Source organism: Diabrotica virgifera, chromosome 5 (assembly GCF_917563875.1).
Source record: "Diabrotica virgifera virgifera chromosome 5, PGI_DIABVI_V3a".
Taxonomy (NCBI): domain Eukaryota; kingdom Metazoa; phylum Arthropoda; class Insecta; order Coleoptera; family Chrysomelidae; genus Diabrotica; species Diabrotica virgifera.
The window spans coordinates 241,653,856-241,672,336 of record NC_065447.1 but is presented as its reverse complement, the minus strand read 5'-3'; the positions used below and the strand labels follow the sequence as shown (position 1 = coordinate 241,672,336).

At 31.6% G+C, this 18,481-nt stretch overlaps 1 protein-coding gene across 1 annotated transcript in view; it reads right to left on the bottom strand.

Annotated features, from left to right (window-relative positions):
• The window catches only part of LOC114331968 (GTPase-activating Rap/Ran-GAP domain-like protein 3), a 301,406-nt gene that overhangs the window by 58,360 nt on the left and 224,565 nt on the right, over positions 1-18,481 (bottom strand). The window contains exons 10-11 of the mRNA XM_050650939.1: positions 4,205-4,517; positions 142-378 (exon numbers count right to left, since the gene is read on the bottom strand). Of these exons, the coding sequence (XP_050506896.1) occupies positions 142-378; positions 4,205-4,517 (550 nt within the window). The remainder of the gene's footprint in view (positions 1-141; positions 379-4,204; positions 4,518-18,481) is intronic.

Sequence of the window (18,481 nt, the reverse complement as noted above, 5' to 3'; positions counted from 1 at the left end):
ATCAAAATGAAAATACATTTTCGCGTCACGTAATATTCATATCAGTTACACAAGTCATCATTGTTTTATAAGTTACACAAAAGTTTATAAAATAATATTGTTGCTATTATTTACGTAGTTAAACATCTTAAAATATCTTACCTGGTCTTGAAAGAGCGTACAAATTGGTTCCTCTGGTCCGTTCCAACCTGTGATCTTTGACGTCGATACGAGATTTTGCATCTGATAATTCTTCAATTTGAGAGAGTCTAAAAACGTATACCTTCCCTTCTCGGTTACTATGTCCACAGCGCATTAAGAAGATTCCGTGAGGTTCCACCACGTTCAACTGGCGGACTTGAAGCGTCTTGTCGAAGATCATACGGTGGGAGTTTCCATCTATAAGAGATAAAAACAGTCAGATTGAGAGCAAATAAAAAATACAAATACACTAGTACCTATCAATACCGTATTATTTTGCGAATTTGATTCTTAGGAACTAAGTTTTTTCCTATACCTTCCAGCAATATTTTACAGATATTTTGCTTTCAAGGCATAGTAAGCATCAGTTGACAGAAAACAAGAGATACATTCATTCATTACTACAATCACCAGAGATTTTAGCTTGGTGAACGCTATGGTGTTTAAAATCCTATTCTTGCGTGAAACGGATTACTTCTTTATGTCATTTATAGCTTGCCATGTATCTTTGCCTGCTGTCGTGACTCTTTTTCATATCTTCCTGTTCTTGCACGGAACTTTCCAGTCTCTAACATTCATTGTTCTTATATCGTCTTCTACATTATACATCCATTTTCTTCTAGGCCTTATTCTATACCTGATCCATAGTGGAGACTAGATAGTTATCATCCTCAACATATCTGAGTGTGGTCTCTATAATGTCCTATTCATTTTAAGCGAAGAGATTTTATGTATATTACTATATTTATTTTCTCCCTTTAATTTTTCTTAAATTTCGGCATTTGTTTTCATTCTTCTCTCTCTCTCTCACATGTTACAATATGGCCCAGTATCGTTCTCATTATATTTGTTTTAAATTTCCGAAGACTATCTTCCTCTTTCTTGTTAATAGTCGTTGTTTCCATCCCATATCTAACAAAACAGGTCTTATAAAGGTCTTATATGGGTTTCATCTTTGTTCTCTTATTTAGAATCTTGCTTCTCAGCAGATTTTTCTATTCACTCGATATGTTTATTTGCTTTTAAAAATTCTTTCCTCTGTTCTCTTTTTACTCCCAAGTAGCTACAGTTGGATAGATTCAAATTTATGCTCTGTATTATTACATATTTCTGAGTTATGGCATCCTTCCCTATCCTCATGTATTTTGTTTTGTACTAGTTTATCTCTAGCCCTATTCTCTTTGCTTTCTTATCTAATTAAATTGCTTTAATAAGTGTCATTTTCGTCTTTGCTATGATGACTAAATCATTTGCATATGCTATTACTAAAAGATACATAAGAAAGTAAAAACCCAAGAATATCATAAACTTGTATATGTAGTATAGTATATGGCTTGATACCCCATGTGGGGTTTCGCCGCTTTTCTTTCTAGATCCATTTTACGGAGTGGATCAGTCCCCATGATCATTGTATTTGTTCACTAATATGTCTCCATTTCTTCCGGTATGTTGCCTTCTCTTTCCATTTAGTAATTCCTGGCTCTCTTAGGTCCTCCTCTACTTCAGTTAGCCATTTCGATCTCGGTCGACCACGTCTCCTTTCTCCTCCTGGTTGCCACAATATTACTTTGTACTTTTATTTTCTTTACTATATCTTCACCATTTAATTCTTCTAAAAAATCTTTATTCGTTCTCCTTATATACTCTTGTTCTTCAATTCTCACTGGACCCAGTATTGTCCCTCTTATCTTTCGTTCATTTATCCTTAATTTTTCTTCTTCTTTTTTGTTGTAGTCATCGTTTCTGCTGCATACATCGTTATTGGTCTTATAATTGTTTTATATATTATTGTGTATCAATTTATCAATCAAAGATAGAATAAAAATTATATTTTTTTATATAACGCGGGCACATAAATTTGATACACCCTGTATATTGATTTGTAAATATTTATTAGAAGTTAGCTTGCATGTAAGTGGGTTTCTCCTTTAATGAGCTTTTCGATGAAGAATTAAAGACTTTTGTGAATAATTAAAGTGAAAGGAAGATTTATTTAGGATTATAATCTAAAAAAATTGTTTATTACGGAAAAGGTAGAATCTACGGGTAGAGGTAATTATTAGTTTCTAGAAAAATAGTTTAAAAGAAAGTTTGGAATTTTAATCTCTTTTTGTTTAACCCCGAGTAAATGTTGTTGAATTCCCCGAAAGTAATTATTATGATGGTAGGAATATTTTTGAAAGAATGACTGTTTGTTTTCGAATGAAAAGAGAGGAAGGTGGGGAGATAAATGTTTCTGATTGGCTAGACGATTTGGAATGGGGAAAGAGAAGCTTGAAAGTTGAGACAGTTTGAGAAAAAAATATTATGATGTGATTGGCATCGCTGAAGAGCAGTAAACGTTTTCGTGGATAGTTAGAAAGCAAGTACCAGTGGTTGTTTGATAGTGGAGGATAGAGCTGAAAAGTGGAACGAGAGACAGATCAAATTGAGACGAAATACCTCCTTGATTCTGTATTATTGTGAGAAGGAGAGGAGAGAATTTTTGGAGTTGTTTGAATCGAGTACTGGTTAAAAGAGGCCTGGCTCGTTGTTTTTGTTGGAAAATTGGTGCTGGTGTGCTGCTAGATTGAAACTTGAGAACGGAGAGGGCTTTGATGGGTAGCCTAACATAGTCAACAAGGGAGAGCTGTTTTGGGTCAAGAGAAGACGTCAGCGTGAGTGAAGCAAAAGGTCAGTCAATTTATGTGAAAGATATTTTTATGTTCGGAAACTAAAATTTTGAGTAAAAGCATATGAATTAAGATTCCAATATTTCCAATAAAACTTAAATAGGAAGTATAAGTAATTTTGCGAATACCTAAATTTGTTTGTTTAGCTTGTTTTATCAAAGTCATCGGGAACAAACCGATAAATTGTTATTTGAACTAGAATAAATTTAAGTGGTAAAAATTTCATTCGGACAGCTGTGTCCACAGGTTTTAATTTGATCAATTTTTAGAGTATTGATTTTGATAATAAAAGACAATTCTGTATGCTTATTTTATATTTCTATTTAATTCCTTTTCCTAATATTTTTTCCCGATTAGAACCAACTAAGAGATACTGAAACCACGAGAACAGATAAGTATAACATAAGATAATTTAGATATTTTTTTTTGTATTATAAAAAGGCACCCTGAGATTTTTTCTTAATTTTTTTGTATGATTTGTGACAATTGGATAATTGATTAAATAATTAATTGGAGTAATCAAATAACGACTAATTGATATAAAAGTAATAAAAAGTAGATCATAACAATATATTCATTTTTGTTTGTTTGGTCAATATTTTACTCTTTAGTAGTTTTCTATTTGCTTGGTATTTTCTATTTGCTATATACCCGGTTTGTCGCAGTTATTCTTTCTTCGAGTTCCGTTTTTCTCTCCCCTTTGTTATTTATCATAACGCCCAGGTATTTAAATTTCTGTACTTCTTCGAATTTTTTATTTCCTATCCTTATCTCTGTTTTGTTCTGCTTTTCCGAGTCTCATTCATTTTATTTTCTTCTCATTAATTCTTAGTCCCATCTTCTTTCCCTCTCCTTCAATCTCCATTAGTAATTTTTTCATGATTTTTCGTGTTTTTGTTACTATCGCTATATCATCTGCATAGGCGATTATTTGGTAACTTGATGCTCTTAGGTTTCCCTTGTGGATCTTTCTTAACACAAAATCTACTGTCAGGTTAAATAATGTTGCTGACAGTGAGTCATAAACTAGTGGGATCCTAATATTCTATAGAAGTAAGTAACAGGAACTAACAAAAAGCAACAAAAAAAAAACTCGACTACCGAAATGAGATTTTTATGGGGAACTGAAGTAACAACAAGAACAGACAGGATATGAAACATGTCATATTAGGAGAACTGGTTGACAAATAATTCACTGTGTTTCTGAAGAAGGGGTATTTTGTCGATTACTGTTTGTGGTGAACGGGACTTTTCCTATAGATCTAACTGACATAGCGCATTCACCAAAAATTAGTGTACTATTATAGACCATTACTATTTTTATAACAAAAATAGTTATAGGAATTACTTACCAATTACCATAAATACACCCTCTTCAGTTCCAATCACTAGCCGATTATCACCCCAGGAGTCCGCACAAATAATGGATTGGCACGGAAACACTGGATAGAAACAATTAGCTTCCCAAGGCGATCGTTTGAACACAGTACCCGTGCTACATCCTGCCGACGCTAGACTTGTAGGTGCATCTCCCCTAACGATGGCTTCTAACTTTAAGGCTTGTCCTATTCTTACAAACTCGATTTGGCGGGAGTCTTCCTTAAGACGAGAGTGACGGGGAGTGTCTGCGAGGACGTCTGAGAAGGCTCTTCTGTTTAGCATGGCCTGAAATAAAAATAAGTTTATTGTTACTATGTTTCTCATACCATACCATATACGATATTTATTCGCACAAAAAAAGCATTACTATACAGGGTGTCATAAATAAATGTACATACTCCTACTTCGTATGGAGGCTCCTATGGGAGTAACAAATGGCCATAAAAAGGGCCTCTCCCATTGTGTAACAATATACAGGACGAGTTGTGATGTGAATTTTGAATGAAATTTTTATTCTCATTTATTATTGTTACAAATACAGCCGAACCCACTCGGTTATAGGAATATCCCGGTTTAAGGAATAGATATTTGAGGTCCCGAAACGTTTCCATTTACTCCTTAATTTTCTCCGCCTATTGGAATACGTTTTAATGAAATAATATCGCTTAATAGAATATTTTTCAAGTAGACGAACAAATTTTTATTGATATTTTTAAAAAAATTTAAAATTATGTCTGGAGGTCTTTCAGGAAATAAATACTTTATTACGCACTAGTTGGACCCTTTTTCGAAATATACAATAGGCCATGAAATATTTTTTACTTGTCTAAAAATTTCTACAGCTACCCACTTCGTTGCAGTTATAAATTTTATTGGTTAATGGCTTATTATCTTCGACAATAAAACGGCAGACAAGATTAGAAACGTTCTTTTAGTAGTTGTTGATACCCGCCCTGTCCATAAACCCGACTTGAGTTTTTTGCCTGCCAATGCATCAAAACACAGAATATAACAACATAAAGGACGAAAATTTTCAAGAGTTGTTTCTTTTGACAATAATTTATCGGTTTTAGAAGATACTGAAGATTTAGATCAAAAGAATGAAACGACCCAACTCAATATTATAGGGAAAGGTGAGACTAAATATCCAAAACGATCTCTCAAGACCCTTCCATTGGAAAAATGGACTGAGACAAGGTGATGGACTATCGTGTCACTTATTTAACCTGGCATTAGAAAAAATAATTCGAGAGTCCCAGATTATTACGAATGATACTATCTTTAACAAATCAGTACAAATTGTCGGATACGCAGATGACATAGACATCATAGGTAGGTCCACAGAATCTCTGACTGAAGCATTTCAGTCGCTAAGAGCATCTGCACAGAGAATGGGACTAAATATAAATGTTTAAAGACCAAATATATGTGTTGCACTGGGTCAAGCAACCCGACACCTACAAGAATAATAATTGATGACCTAGAACTGGAAGGTGTCGACACCTTCATTTACTTAGGCTCGCTGCTAACTAAAGATAACAATGTCAGTGAAGAAATTAAAAGAAGAATAGTGCTCGCCAATAAGTGTTACTATGGCTTAAGAAGACAGGTGGCCTCAAAAATGCCTAGAGTAATTAAACTAACTGTATACAAAACACTAATAAGACCAGTGCTAACATATGGTTCAGAAACTTGGTCACTTACACAGAATGACCAAGAACTGCTCAAACGTTTTGAGCGAAAAATACTAAGACTAATATGTGGAGGCATAAAAGAACAAGGTTTGAGGCGCAGGCGTTACAACTTTGAATTATAAGAAGTTTTGGAGAACCTGACGTTGTAAAATTCATTAAGGTAGCACGCCTTAGGTCTTAGATAAATAGGTCATGTAATCAGACGAGAGGAAGATGCCATACTCAGAAAAGTTTTTGATCGAAGAGGGCCGATAGTACAACGAGCAAGAGGAAGATGGAGACTTAAGTACCAAGACAACCTAGAAAATGATTTGAAATCTATTGGAATTAGAGCATGGAGAAGAGTGGCCAGAGACAGGGGCGAATGAAGGATTGTTCTGAAGAAGGCATTGACTCATAAAGGGCTGTAACGCCACTGATGATGATGATGATGACGATGAGAAAAAAGATGAAGATTTTTTTGACTTTGTGGATATTCCATCCAATTCGGCAAGTCCTAACCGTTTGTAAAATTATAAATTATAAGAAGTTTTCTGGAGGACCCATTCAATGTAAATTTTTCTAATTTATACAGCGTGTCTACTTAAGTTGGAAACATATGGGAAACTTTTTTATTATTAATTTTACGAAAAAAAGTTATTCTTTATAACTTTTACGAAAAAAAGTTATTCTTTATAAAAAGTTCTGCATGCCCCAAAACCTAAGATTCAATCATCAGATATCAAATTTTCTCAATATTATACGAGGTATGTCAAAAAATATGAATTTCGGTCAAGGGTAAAGTACCTTTATTTCTCTCAATATCGAAAAATCTTATGATAAAAAGTTGTTTGGAATTAAAAACTAAGATCAAATATGCAATTATATGCTTCTAATTGAAAACAAAAAAAAATATTTTTCTCAAATTTATGGATAGGAACCCAACACCGTTTTAATTATTAACTCTTTTATTATTCATTTTACGAAAAAAAGTTATTCTTCATAAAAAGCTCTGCATGGTCTAAAATTTAAGACACAACCATGATATATCAACTTTTATTAATTTTATATGAGGTGTGTCAAAAATATGAAATTCGCTCAAGATTATAGTACCTTTATATTTCACAATACTTCAATTAGAAGAATGTAACTGCATATGAAACATAGTTTTTAATTTTAAACAACTTTTTTAATAACCATTTTCAATATTGTGAAAAATAAAGGTACTTTACTCTTGAGTGAAATTCATATTTTTTGACATACCTCGTATAAAATTAATAAAATGTGATATCTGATGGTCGTATCTTCGGTCTTAGGACATACAGAGCTTTTTATAAAGAATACCTTTTTTTCGTAAAAGTAATAATAAAAGAGTTATCGTATGTGTAATAAATAAAAACGTATAAAGTATCAATAAATTTGAGAAAAATTTGAAAAATATTTTTTTTTCGATTAGAAGCATGTAATTGCATATTTGATCTTAGTTTTTATTTCCAAACAACTTTTCATAATAAGAATTCTCGATATTGACAGAAATAAAGGTACTTTACTCTTAAACGAAGTTTATATTTTTTGACATACCTCGTATGATATTGACAAAATTTGATATCTGATGATTGAATCTTAGGTTTTAGAGCATGCAGAACTTTTTATAAAGAATAACTTTTTTTCGTAAAATTAATAACAAAAGAGTTTCCCATATGTCTCCAACTTAAGTAGACTTAAGTATAACTTAAAGATTTTTCAAGAAAAATAAGTAGTAATTTTTGCGTATAGATTTTAAATAAGATAATATAAATATACGTATCTACATATTGCACGAATTTCATGCTTATTAGTGGATGTATGCACAAAAAATATTTGGTTTTTTAATAAAATAAGTTACACTGCTGCAAGTAACTATTATTCCCATAAAAAGACCTAAAACCATGTAAATATATGTATGTAAATGTAAGTACATAATATACAGCGTGTAACAAAAATACAGGTCATACATTTAATCACATATTCTGGGACCAAAAATAGTTCGATTGAACCTAACTTACCTTAGTACAAATATGCACATAAAAAAAGTTATAGCCCTTTGAAGTTACAAAATGAAAATCGATTTTTTCCAATATATCGAAAACTATTAGAGGTCTTTTATTGAAAATAGACATGTGGCATTCTTATGGTAGTAGTATCTTAAGGAAAAATTATAGTGAAATTTGGACACCCCATAAAAATTTTATGGGGGTTTTGTTCTTTTAAACCCCCCAAAACTTTTGTGTACGTTCCAATTTAATTATTATTGTAGTACCATTAGTTAAATACGATATTTTGAAAACTTTTTTGCCTCTTAGTACTTTTTCGAAAAGTCAGTTTTTATCGAGATATTTTGAATATTTGTCAAATCCACCACATATTTGTATATGGCTAAGTACGATTATGGAGACTTGGTAATAATATGAAAATTTATTTATGATTTACATTTTTAGGTATATTTTGAACCATATTAAAAAAGAAGTAATATCTCGATAAAAAGTGCCTTCTCGAAAAAATACAAAGAGGCAAGAAAGTTTTAAAAACACTGTGTTTAACTAATGGTACCGTAGTAAAAGTTTAATTGGAACATACACAAACATTTGGGGGGTTTAAAAAACAAAACCCCCATAACATTTTTATGTAAACATATTAAAAAAGAAGCCGCAACTCGATAAAAACTGCCTTATCGAAAAAATACTAAGAGGCAAAAAAGTTTTAGAAATATTAAATTTAACTAATGGTACTACAATAATAATTTAATTGGAACGTACACAAAAGTTTGGGGGGGGTTTAAGGGAACAAAACCCCCATCAAATTTTTATGGGGTGTACCAATTTCACTATAATTATTTTTTAAAATGTTCCTGCCATAAGAATGCCACATGTCCATTTTCAATAAAAAATCTCTAATAGTTTTCGATATATTCGAAAAAATCGATTTTCATTTTGTAACTTCAAAGGGCTGTAACTTTTTTTATGTGCATATTTGTATTAAGGTAAATTAGGTTCATTCGAACTATTTTTGGTCTCAGAATATGTGGTTTAATTTATGACCTGTATTTTCGTTACACCCTGTATAGAATGTACTATTATTATGCAGGTATATTCAGTAGGTATACTTATTTCTACTATCCATCAATGATCAATTATTAGAATATCCCGGTTATAGGAATATTTTTGCTTGGCACGAAAGCAATGGACTATTATACATGGTGAGGCAGATAACTGGCCTATTAGAAATATCTCGAGAACTAAAGGCAACAGAATCATGAAAATTGGAATACAGGGGTTTTGAAGGATGATCTATTAAATGAAAATATTTTCATCTCTGCAACTTCCGGTTATACCGGAAGTTGCTTATAACTTCCTTTTTTTAAATGGGACACCCTGTATATTTTTACATTTTTGGATTCTCTTCGATGTCTTCTTTCTTAAAATATGAGGATTTGTTAGGATGTTATACAGGGTATTTTAAAAGATAATTACGTTTTTTTTATTAATTTCGTAGCAATATTCACACCCTGCAGAATTGTAGTAGTTTGACAACTAAAACTCTACTTACGTTCAAATGATTTTTAATATAATTAACTATTGTTAAGAATCATTAGTATAGCTAAATTTTTAATTTTAGTATACAGGGTTGGTCGAAACTCGGAATGAGTATTTTCTGAGTTTTCTTAAATGGAACACCCTGTATTTTAGTATTGTAATGAAATGATATTTTATGGTACTTTTTTATTTCTTAAGCATTCCCTATACCTAACTGCTTTAATTTGTGCTTAATTGTTAGTCGCACCAACAATCTTAACTACATAGGTATTTTGATAGCTAAACCATTATTGGTAATTTTAAGGATCAGTCTGGATTAATATGTATTTAATTCAGAAAAATTATTTGTGATTGAATATTTTCACGGCCAACCTAATAAAATTTTACGTATTTTTTGTTGCAATTAATGTTGAATCACCAATAATTCACAAATTAAAGCAGTTAGGTATAGGGAATACTTATAAAATAAAAAAGTACTATAAAATATCATTTCATTACAATACTAAAATACAGGGTGTTCTATTTAAGAAAACTCAGAAAATATTAATTTTGAGTTTCGACCAACCCTGTATACTAACATTTCAAAATTAGCTATACTAATGATTCTAAACTATAATAGACCATATTAAAATTCACTTGAACGTAAGCAGAGTTTTTAATGTCAAACTATTACAATTCTACAGGGTGTGAATATTGCTACGAAATTAATAAAAAAACGTAAATATCTTTTAAAATACCCTGTATAATATTATAAAATCTCATATTTTAAGAAAGAAGATATTGAGGAGAATCCAAAAATGTAAAAATATACAGGGTGTCCCATTTAAAAAAACTAAGTTATGAGAAGTTGCAAAGAGATGAAAATATTTTCATTTAATAGATCATCCCTCAAAACCCCTTTATTCCAATTTTCATGATTCTGTTGCCTTTAGTTCACGAGATATTTCTAATAGGCCAGTTAACTGCCTCACCCTAATAGTATGTACTATTATTATGCAGGTATATTCAGTAGGTACACTTATTTCTACTAGCCATCAATGATCGGTTATTAGAATATCCCGGTTATAGGAATATTTTTGCTTGGCACGAAAGCTATTCCAATAAGCGGGTTCTACTTCTAATGATCGGTTATTAGAATATCCCGGTTATAGGAATATTTTTGCTCGGCACGAAAGCTATTCCAATAAGCGGGTTCTACTGTGCCTACTATGATTCCTTTGTTATCCCTCATAGAGGGCTCCATATGAGATGGGAGTTTGTATAGTTCCTCATGACGCACTCTGTATACAATTAATCAATCGTATTATCATCATCATCATCATCATCCCCATCATCATTCAACCCAGATTTATCCACTTCATCTAGGTTCTTCATCTCTAGGTCTCCCTTAGTCTTTTACATGTATTTCTGTTTTGTGCTCTTTGAACCCGTTTTATGTCATCAGACCATCTGGTTGGCTGATGACCTCTGCTTCGAGATGCTTCTTGTCTTGATCTCCAGTGTATTATTCGCTGTGTCCATCTGTTATCCGACATTCTAGCTCTGTGTCCAGCCCATTTCCTCTTAAGGGTCATATTCTTTCTATGGCAACTGTCACTCCTGTTCTCCTTCTTATATTCTTGTTCGTAATCCGATCTCTACGAGAAATGCCTAACATCGAGCGTTTCATGGCTCTTTGGTTAACACAAATTTTATTTCTTATTATCTTGGCCACTGTTAAAGTTTCTGCATCATATGTAAGTACTGGCAACACGCACTGATCAAAGACTTTTCTTTTGAGACAGATAGGCCGTTCTGACTTAAGGACATAGATCAGCTTTAGTTCAGAGAAATAAGGGGAAAAAATATCGTGTTGGTGACACAACCCCCTCCAGGCCGAAACAAAATTTTTCGAGTAATATGGTCATCTACAATAATAACCTATATGTTTCCTGCAGCCGATTTTGATGATATACATAGTTATAAACAAATGAAGATCAAAAAACGGTAAATTTTCGCTTTTTTCGTATATTACTAAAAAATTGGGTATTTTAAACAAATTTCAGAGTAATAAACTCATAAACCGTATAAAAAAATTCAATATGGCGTTCGCTGAATATGTCTATCCTTATTGGTTGCTTAGAAAATTGCCAAATAAATCATAAATTTTGAGTTTTTATAAATATTCATAACTCATGTAAAAATTAACTTAGACCCTTCTTATTACACGGAATGCTGAGACTTATGGTGCTTAAATCATAACCTAAATTTCAAAGCAATTGGTCAAATAGTTTAAAAATTATTTAATTTGTTTATCCAAAATTAATTTTTTTGCAACACTGTAAGTCAGAAAATGATGAAGTTACAGTAATATTTTGGATAATTTATGAAAGAAGAAAATTTACAGTATTTATTTAATTTAAAAAAAAATGACAAAAAATAATTATAAATATTGCAAAATAATTTTGCAAAAACATGTGAATTAAAAAAATGGGGGGACTAACTTTGTCCCTAAATGTCCTAGAACAGTTGTTTTTCTTTCTAAATGTGTATAAAAATTCAGTCTTTCTAAATGTGAAAAAATAATTTTTCTACGGGTAACGGTTAAAAAGTTATTCTAATTGTTTTTAAGTAAGCAAAAAATCGACATGTTTTTGCAAAATAATTTTACACTGTTTAACATTATTTTTGTCATTTATTTTTAATTAAGGTAATAGTATAAATGTTCTTCTTTCATAAACTGTCTGAAGTATTATTGTAACCTTGTAATTTTCTGACTTATAGTGTTGCAAAAAAAAATAAATTTGGGAAAAACAAATTAAATACCTTTTAAACTATTTGACCAATTGCTCTGAAATTTAAAATATAATTTAAGTACAAGAAGTCTCGGCATTCCGTGTAATAAGAAGATTCTAAGTTAATTTTTACCTAAGTTATGAATATTTATAAAAACTCAAAATTTATGAATTATTTTGCAATTTTCTAAGCAACCAATAAGGATGGACATATTCAGCGAATGCTATATTGAAATTTTTTATACGATTTATGAGTTTCTTACTCTCAAATTTGTTTAAAGTGCTTAACTTTTTGGTAATAGACGAAAAAAGCGATAATTTACCGTTTTCCGATCTTCATTTGTTTATAACTATGTATATCATCAAAATCGGCTGCAGGAAACATATAGGTTAATAATATAGATGTCCATACTACTCAAAAAATTTGGTTTCGGCCTGGAGGGGGATGTGTCACGAGAAAACTCTTATTTCTCTGGACTACTTGCTGAATGCCACTTCGCACATTTGATTGTCTCTTCCTATGCGTATCTCATTCCCTAAGTACCTACTTATAAGAGGTGGTTTCATCAATATGCATGCCATTTAATCTTTTCGCCTAACCAAAGATTTGTCATGATTTGTGTATTTGTGTGGTTAATTTTTAATCCAACTTGTATCAATCAATCAATTGTATAAAAATGTATTAAGTAAGTTCTAAATTTCCCGATTATTGGTCCTAATATCACTCTTAGTATTTTTCTTTATTGTGGTCTAAGATTTTCCTCTTGTTTTTTGTCATGCTAAGGGTTTCGGCTGTATACATCATTGTCGGTCGAATTATTGTTTTTCATACCTACATTTTCGAATTCTTGCTCAATAATAATTTATTGTTTAGTAATTTTTTTTGCATGGTAGGTCTTATTTGCTGTAATTATTCTTTCTTTGATTTTTGTTTCTCCTTCTCTATTGTCTGTTATTAATAATACCAAATTTCCCAAAAACTTAAATTTTTCGACTTCTTCAAAATTTTTTTTCTCCTACTCATACCTTTTTTTTCAAAGTTTTTATCAAGCCTCATTAATTTTGGTTTTTATTGGTTTATTTCTAATCCCATTACTTTTCCTTTTGTTACCATTTCGTCTAACATTCTGTCGATTGTTTTTCTACTTTTTGTTACTAGTAAAATATCGTCAGCGTATGCTATTATTGGTCCTTCTCTCATTCTAAGGGTACATTTGTTGATTTTCCTAACGATGTATTCCAGGGCAAGATTAAACAAAGTTTCTGATAACAAATCTCCTGGTCTAACCCCTTTATTCGAACTATAAATTATATTTTCTATATTATTATTGAATAAATAATAAATAGATAATTTCTTTAACACATAATCAACATCAACTGCTTTTCCAAAATAAATATTTTTATAACACTGTTGTCGTAGTTTATTGACCCATATATTTTCGAACTACACATCCATAAATTCTCTAGTTAATCTACCAGAAAGCCGTGACAGACAAATTCGAAATGTTTGAGTTATTGTCTCGATATATTGATTATTGAGTTAACAATAATTGAATTATAGTTGAAACAATAAATATTGTACAATAAAAACAGAATTAGTGTTACTAAGAAGTTATAGTGTGAATCCTAGTTAATTTATTTTTAAATTGCTTCATATAATTTCTTTCATAATAAATTATAAATAAATAATTTATATTATAATATATGTACCTAATCCATAATTGTTCAGGTAAAATAAATTAACCAGTGTTCAGGTAACATAAATAGCTGAAAAGTTCCTAGTCTATGTTTCTCGGGTGATTTGGGAGGGTTAACCGGGGACAGAAAAAGATGTTTTGAATGTCCGGCGTAGTTTGACATCCTATTAAAAAATTTCAAATACGAAAGTTGTATATAATATAAAAATCTACAACTTCTGATCTTGTTTTGTTTTTCTATCGACGCTTTTTTATTTCTTTTGACATTCTTTGTACATGTCCCAACCATCTGATCCTTTGTGATTTGACGAAATTGGTGATGGTAGGTTCTTTGTACAAAGCCACTAATTTGTCATTTGTTCTTCTCTCCCAGCCGTGTTTTGTCTTCCTTCCTCCGAATACTCGTCTCAATAGTTTCCTTTCCAATATTTCCATAGTATCCTCTTCTTTCTTGTTTAATGTCTATACCATACCGCACAGGCGTATGTTACTATGGGTCTAATTGCTGTTTTATACAGGGTGTCCCGGAAAGATTGGTCATAAATTATACCAAAGATTCTGGGGTCAAAAATAGGTTGATTGAACCTCACTTACCTGTATACAATAGTGCACACAAAAAAGTTACAGCCCTTTTAAGTTACAGAACGAAAATCGATTTTTTTTCATATATCGAAAGCTCCTTGTACATGTCCCAAATGAAAATAGATTTTTTTTCATATATCGAAAACTCTTAGAGATTTTTTTATTGAAAATGGACATGTGCTATTCTTATGGCAGCAACATCTTAAAAAGATTAAAGTTAAATTTGTGCACCCCATAAAAATTTTATGGCGGTTTTGTTCCCTAAAACCACACCAAACTTTTGTGTACGTTCCAAATAAATTATTATTGTGGCACCATAAGTTAAACACAATGTTTTTAAAACTTTTTTGCCTCTTAGTACTTTTTCGATAAGCCAGTGTTTATAGAGATATCTTGAATATTTTTCGAATCCACCATATATTTGTATATGGGTAAGTGCGATTATACAGACCTGTTAATAATCTGAAAATTTATTTATAATCACATTTTTAGGTATACCTACTTTGAAAAAGATGCCTCATCTCGATAAAAGGTAAATAATTAAAAAAAGACTATAAGGCAAAAAAGTTTTAGAACCTTTGTGTTTAACTAATGGTACCACAATAATGAATAAATTGGAACGTACACAAAGGTTTATGGGGTTTAAGGGAACAAAATATTAATAATTTCACTATAATTTTGTTTTAAGATGTTCCTGCCATAAAAATGATACATGTCCATTTTTAATAAAAAATCTCTAATAGTTTTCGATATATTGAAAAAAATCGATTTTTATTTTGTAACGTCAAAGGGCTGTAACTTTTTTTATGAGCACATTTGTATTAAGATAAGTTAGGTTCAATCGAACTATTTTTGACCCCAGAATGTGTAGTATAATTTATGATCAATATTTTCGGGACACCCTGTATATTCCGAATTTGCCTTGTCTAGAAACATATTTTGAATTCAGTTCGTATCTTAAACTGACTACCGCTCAGTGACTGCAGCAATTCGGATGCAATAAGTATCTTTTTATAAAGACAATGAAGTCGACTTTACTAACTAACATTTACTCAACACAAACATTATACATTACTGCCCTAAGTCAGTGATAAGCTATAACCTGTTTGCGACTGGCTGAATGAGAAATATCTATGCCATAAACTAACACTTGCCATAATACTTGGTGGACCAGGATGCTGTGTTATCTTCACTGGACATAAGAATTTTCATTGAGCTCCAATCCTCAGTCTGATACATTCAAAACTCCTTTTCCCTATCAAATGAAATAGAGAATGTGGAGAAATTCCCTTACGAATAATTTACACATCCACATGGGGATTTTTCCACATTCTCTATTTCATTTGATTGATTTCGTACGAGTGGTCGTTGAACCAATAACTTCTACATCTCTTCCTTTCCGCTACAACCGAGTCTGAACTTTTAATTGCACTCTTTTTAGATGCTGTGTGAATGCATCTACCATTGGCCTAATAGCCATGAGATACATCCTATGTATATCGATACGTTTCAGTCAACTGAATATTGGACGGCATATATTCATCCTGTATATTAGTTTTTTGAAGTTATACTTGTTTAGGCACGAGGGTGAATTTTTACATTCCCCGGCGCATGCGCACACGGACAGTATGGTATTAAAAAATAGTGGCTACATCTTTTAAGTTATGTGAAAAGAATTATATTATTAGTATTTTTAGTAAATATATTTATTATAATTTTTATGTCTGTGGATTTGTCTTCCTCCTAGTTATTATTGAAAATGTTTATTTTCATTTAGAGAATATATCACCGAGATTGTAATTATGTCCGAGAAATGATCCACTGAATACAAAGGCCGTGGTAGCTGATCTGTAGAACATTCGCCTAGGGATAGAGAGGTCCCCTGTTCAAATCCTGGAAAAGTTATATCCTTTTTTTATTTTAATTTTTGGTATTCTTTTTGTTATTTCTAAAATCAGTTTAATATTTAAATACAATACAAAAAAAACTATTTAAAGCAGATAGGTATATTGATTTCGTTAAAATCATAATATGAAGTTAGATTATATTATAAGAGAAGTATACGTGCGCACAAAATACACACACATTCTTTTTTTGAAACTGACTGGGGCAACATAATATATTATATGGCTAAAGTAATTGTGGCATTCTCAACTATTTTCTCAACAGACACAACTTTTTTGAAATGTTGTGCTTCTTTAGCAGAGTCGGGAATAATTTATAAACGTTTTAAATAATTTTTTCTTGAAAGAAGCTGGTGGAGACTGCATCTGTAAAGACATGTATAAAATAAAATATTCTCAAAAACTGATGGGACTTTAATTAAACCTTCCAAAGGATATACTTATTCGGCTTTGTTTGGTTGAGCCGGTTTCAAAAAGAAAATTTTAGTTGGTATGAGAGCAGTGAATAGTACTAGAACATCGGTTTCTTCTGACAGAACGACTACTTTTTTGGTAGCTTATACTTCTAGTTCGATGGCAGTAGTGACAATAGTCCTATCTGCATCAGCTGCATATTTTATACATTTAATACCTACCTTAGAAGAAAATGGTATAAAAAGAGTTTCTAGGAGGATTAACAGATCCAGAACACAGTATACTACAGTGTGTAGGTCCACCCTAGTTATCAGGTAGGTCGTGGATCATTGTAGTTATCATACTCGTATTCAGCAATCTCAAAAACCCCCCGATGATCAGTGTTGACTGATTTAGAATGAGAATGAAACTAAAATGGAAATCTAGGAGACGAGGTCTACCCTGGGTACCAGGTAGCTCTAGCATCATAGCTCTTACCATAATCGTATTCAGCGACTTCAAAGACCTTCCGAGTACTGACTGTCGACTGATTAAAAATGAAATTAAGATAAAACTCCTGGAGACGAGGTCCACCCTGTACACCAGGTAGTTAGAGGGACCACCGTCGTATCATATTTGTATTCAGCGGCATCGAAAACCCCCCGAGTAACAAAACTGAACTTATTCTTGTCAATATTTTCCGAGTTGCAAATTTTTCATTTCTCATGTACAGCTGGTTCCAAAAAAAATTATACGACTCTTAAAACGTATTTTATAGATTATTTCATTTATAGGAGATTTTGACCAATAGAAAGCTACCGTCGTCAAGTATATTACGTCAGATGCCCTTCGTTACTATGAAAAAATACATTCAGTGAGCTTAATAACAATTAATGTTTTAAAAATTATAAAAGTGATGACTTTCAACCGTAAAATATTTATAACAACTGTCTGTTTAATTGTACTAATTTGTACTTACATAAATAAATTACAATAAAATTTTGGTTTGGAACAGTTTATTCATGAAATAATTGCAACAAATTGCTCTCGATCTCTAAAATTAATATAAAATTTTTGCCCTCGTGACACTTTGACATAATTTCACTCGCCTTCGGCTCGTGAAATTAAAACTGTCAAAGTGTCACTCGGGAAAAATTCAATAATTTTAGAGCTCTTGTGCAATTACTACTGAAAATTGAGCAGTGTATTTTGAAGGATACATACTTATTATTTACATGCTGTCACTGTCACTGCCAAATGCAGTGATACTTTCACAAGCGCAACTTTCGGAAACGAAATGCGTGCGTGAAAGTGGCTCTTTTAGCACGGCCGTAGAAAAATATATTTCCCTTATGCACAAAAAGCAATTTTCCATTTTCAATTTTCAAAAATGAATTTTGTTCACAAATTTTCCTGACACTTTCCCGAATCAAATGCAAAAAATTACATTGCGATTCATCTTGCTGCGGAAACTTGGTAGTTTTAGAGCCTTTTAGAGCTTCATTGTCTCGCCTTTATCCACCTTTATATAAAAGACAAACTATAAACGATCGTATTACTTAATTACACAATTGATGATCACTTTGTCCTGCCATTCAATTAAATATCGATGGCAGGAAAATTTATAAAGTAACTATAAACGATTCCCTTGATT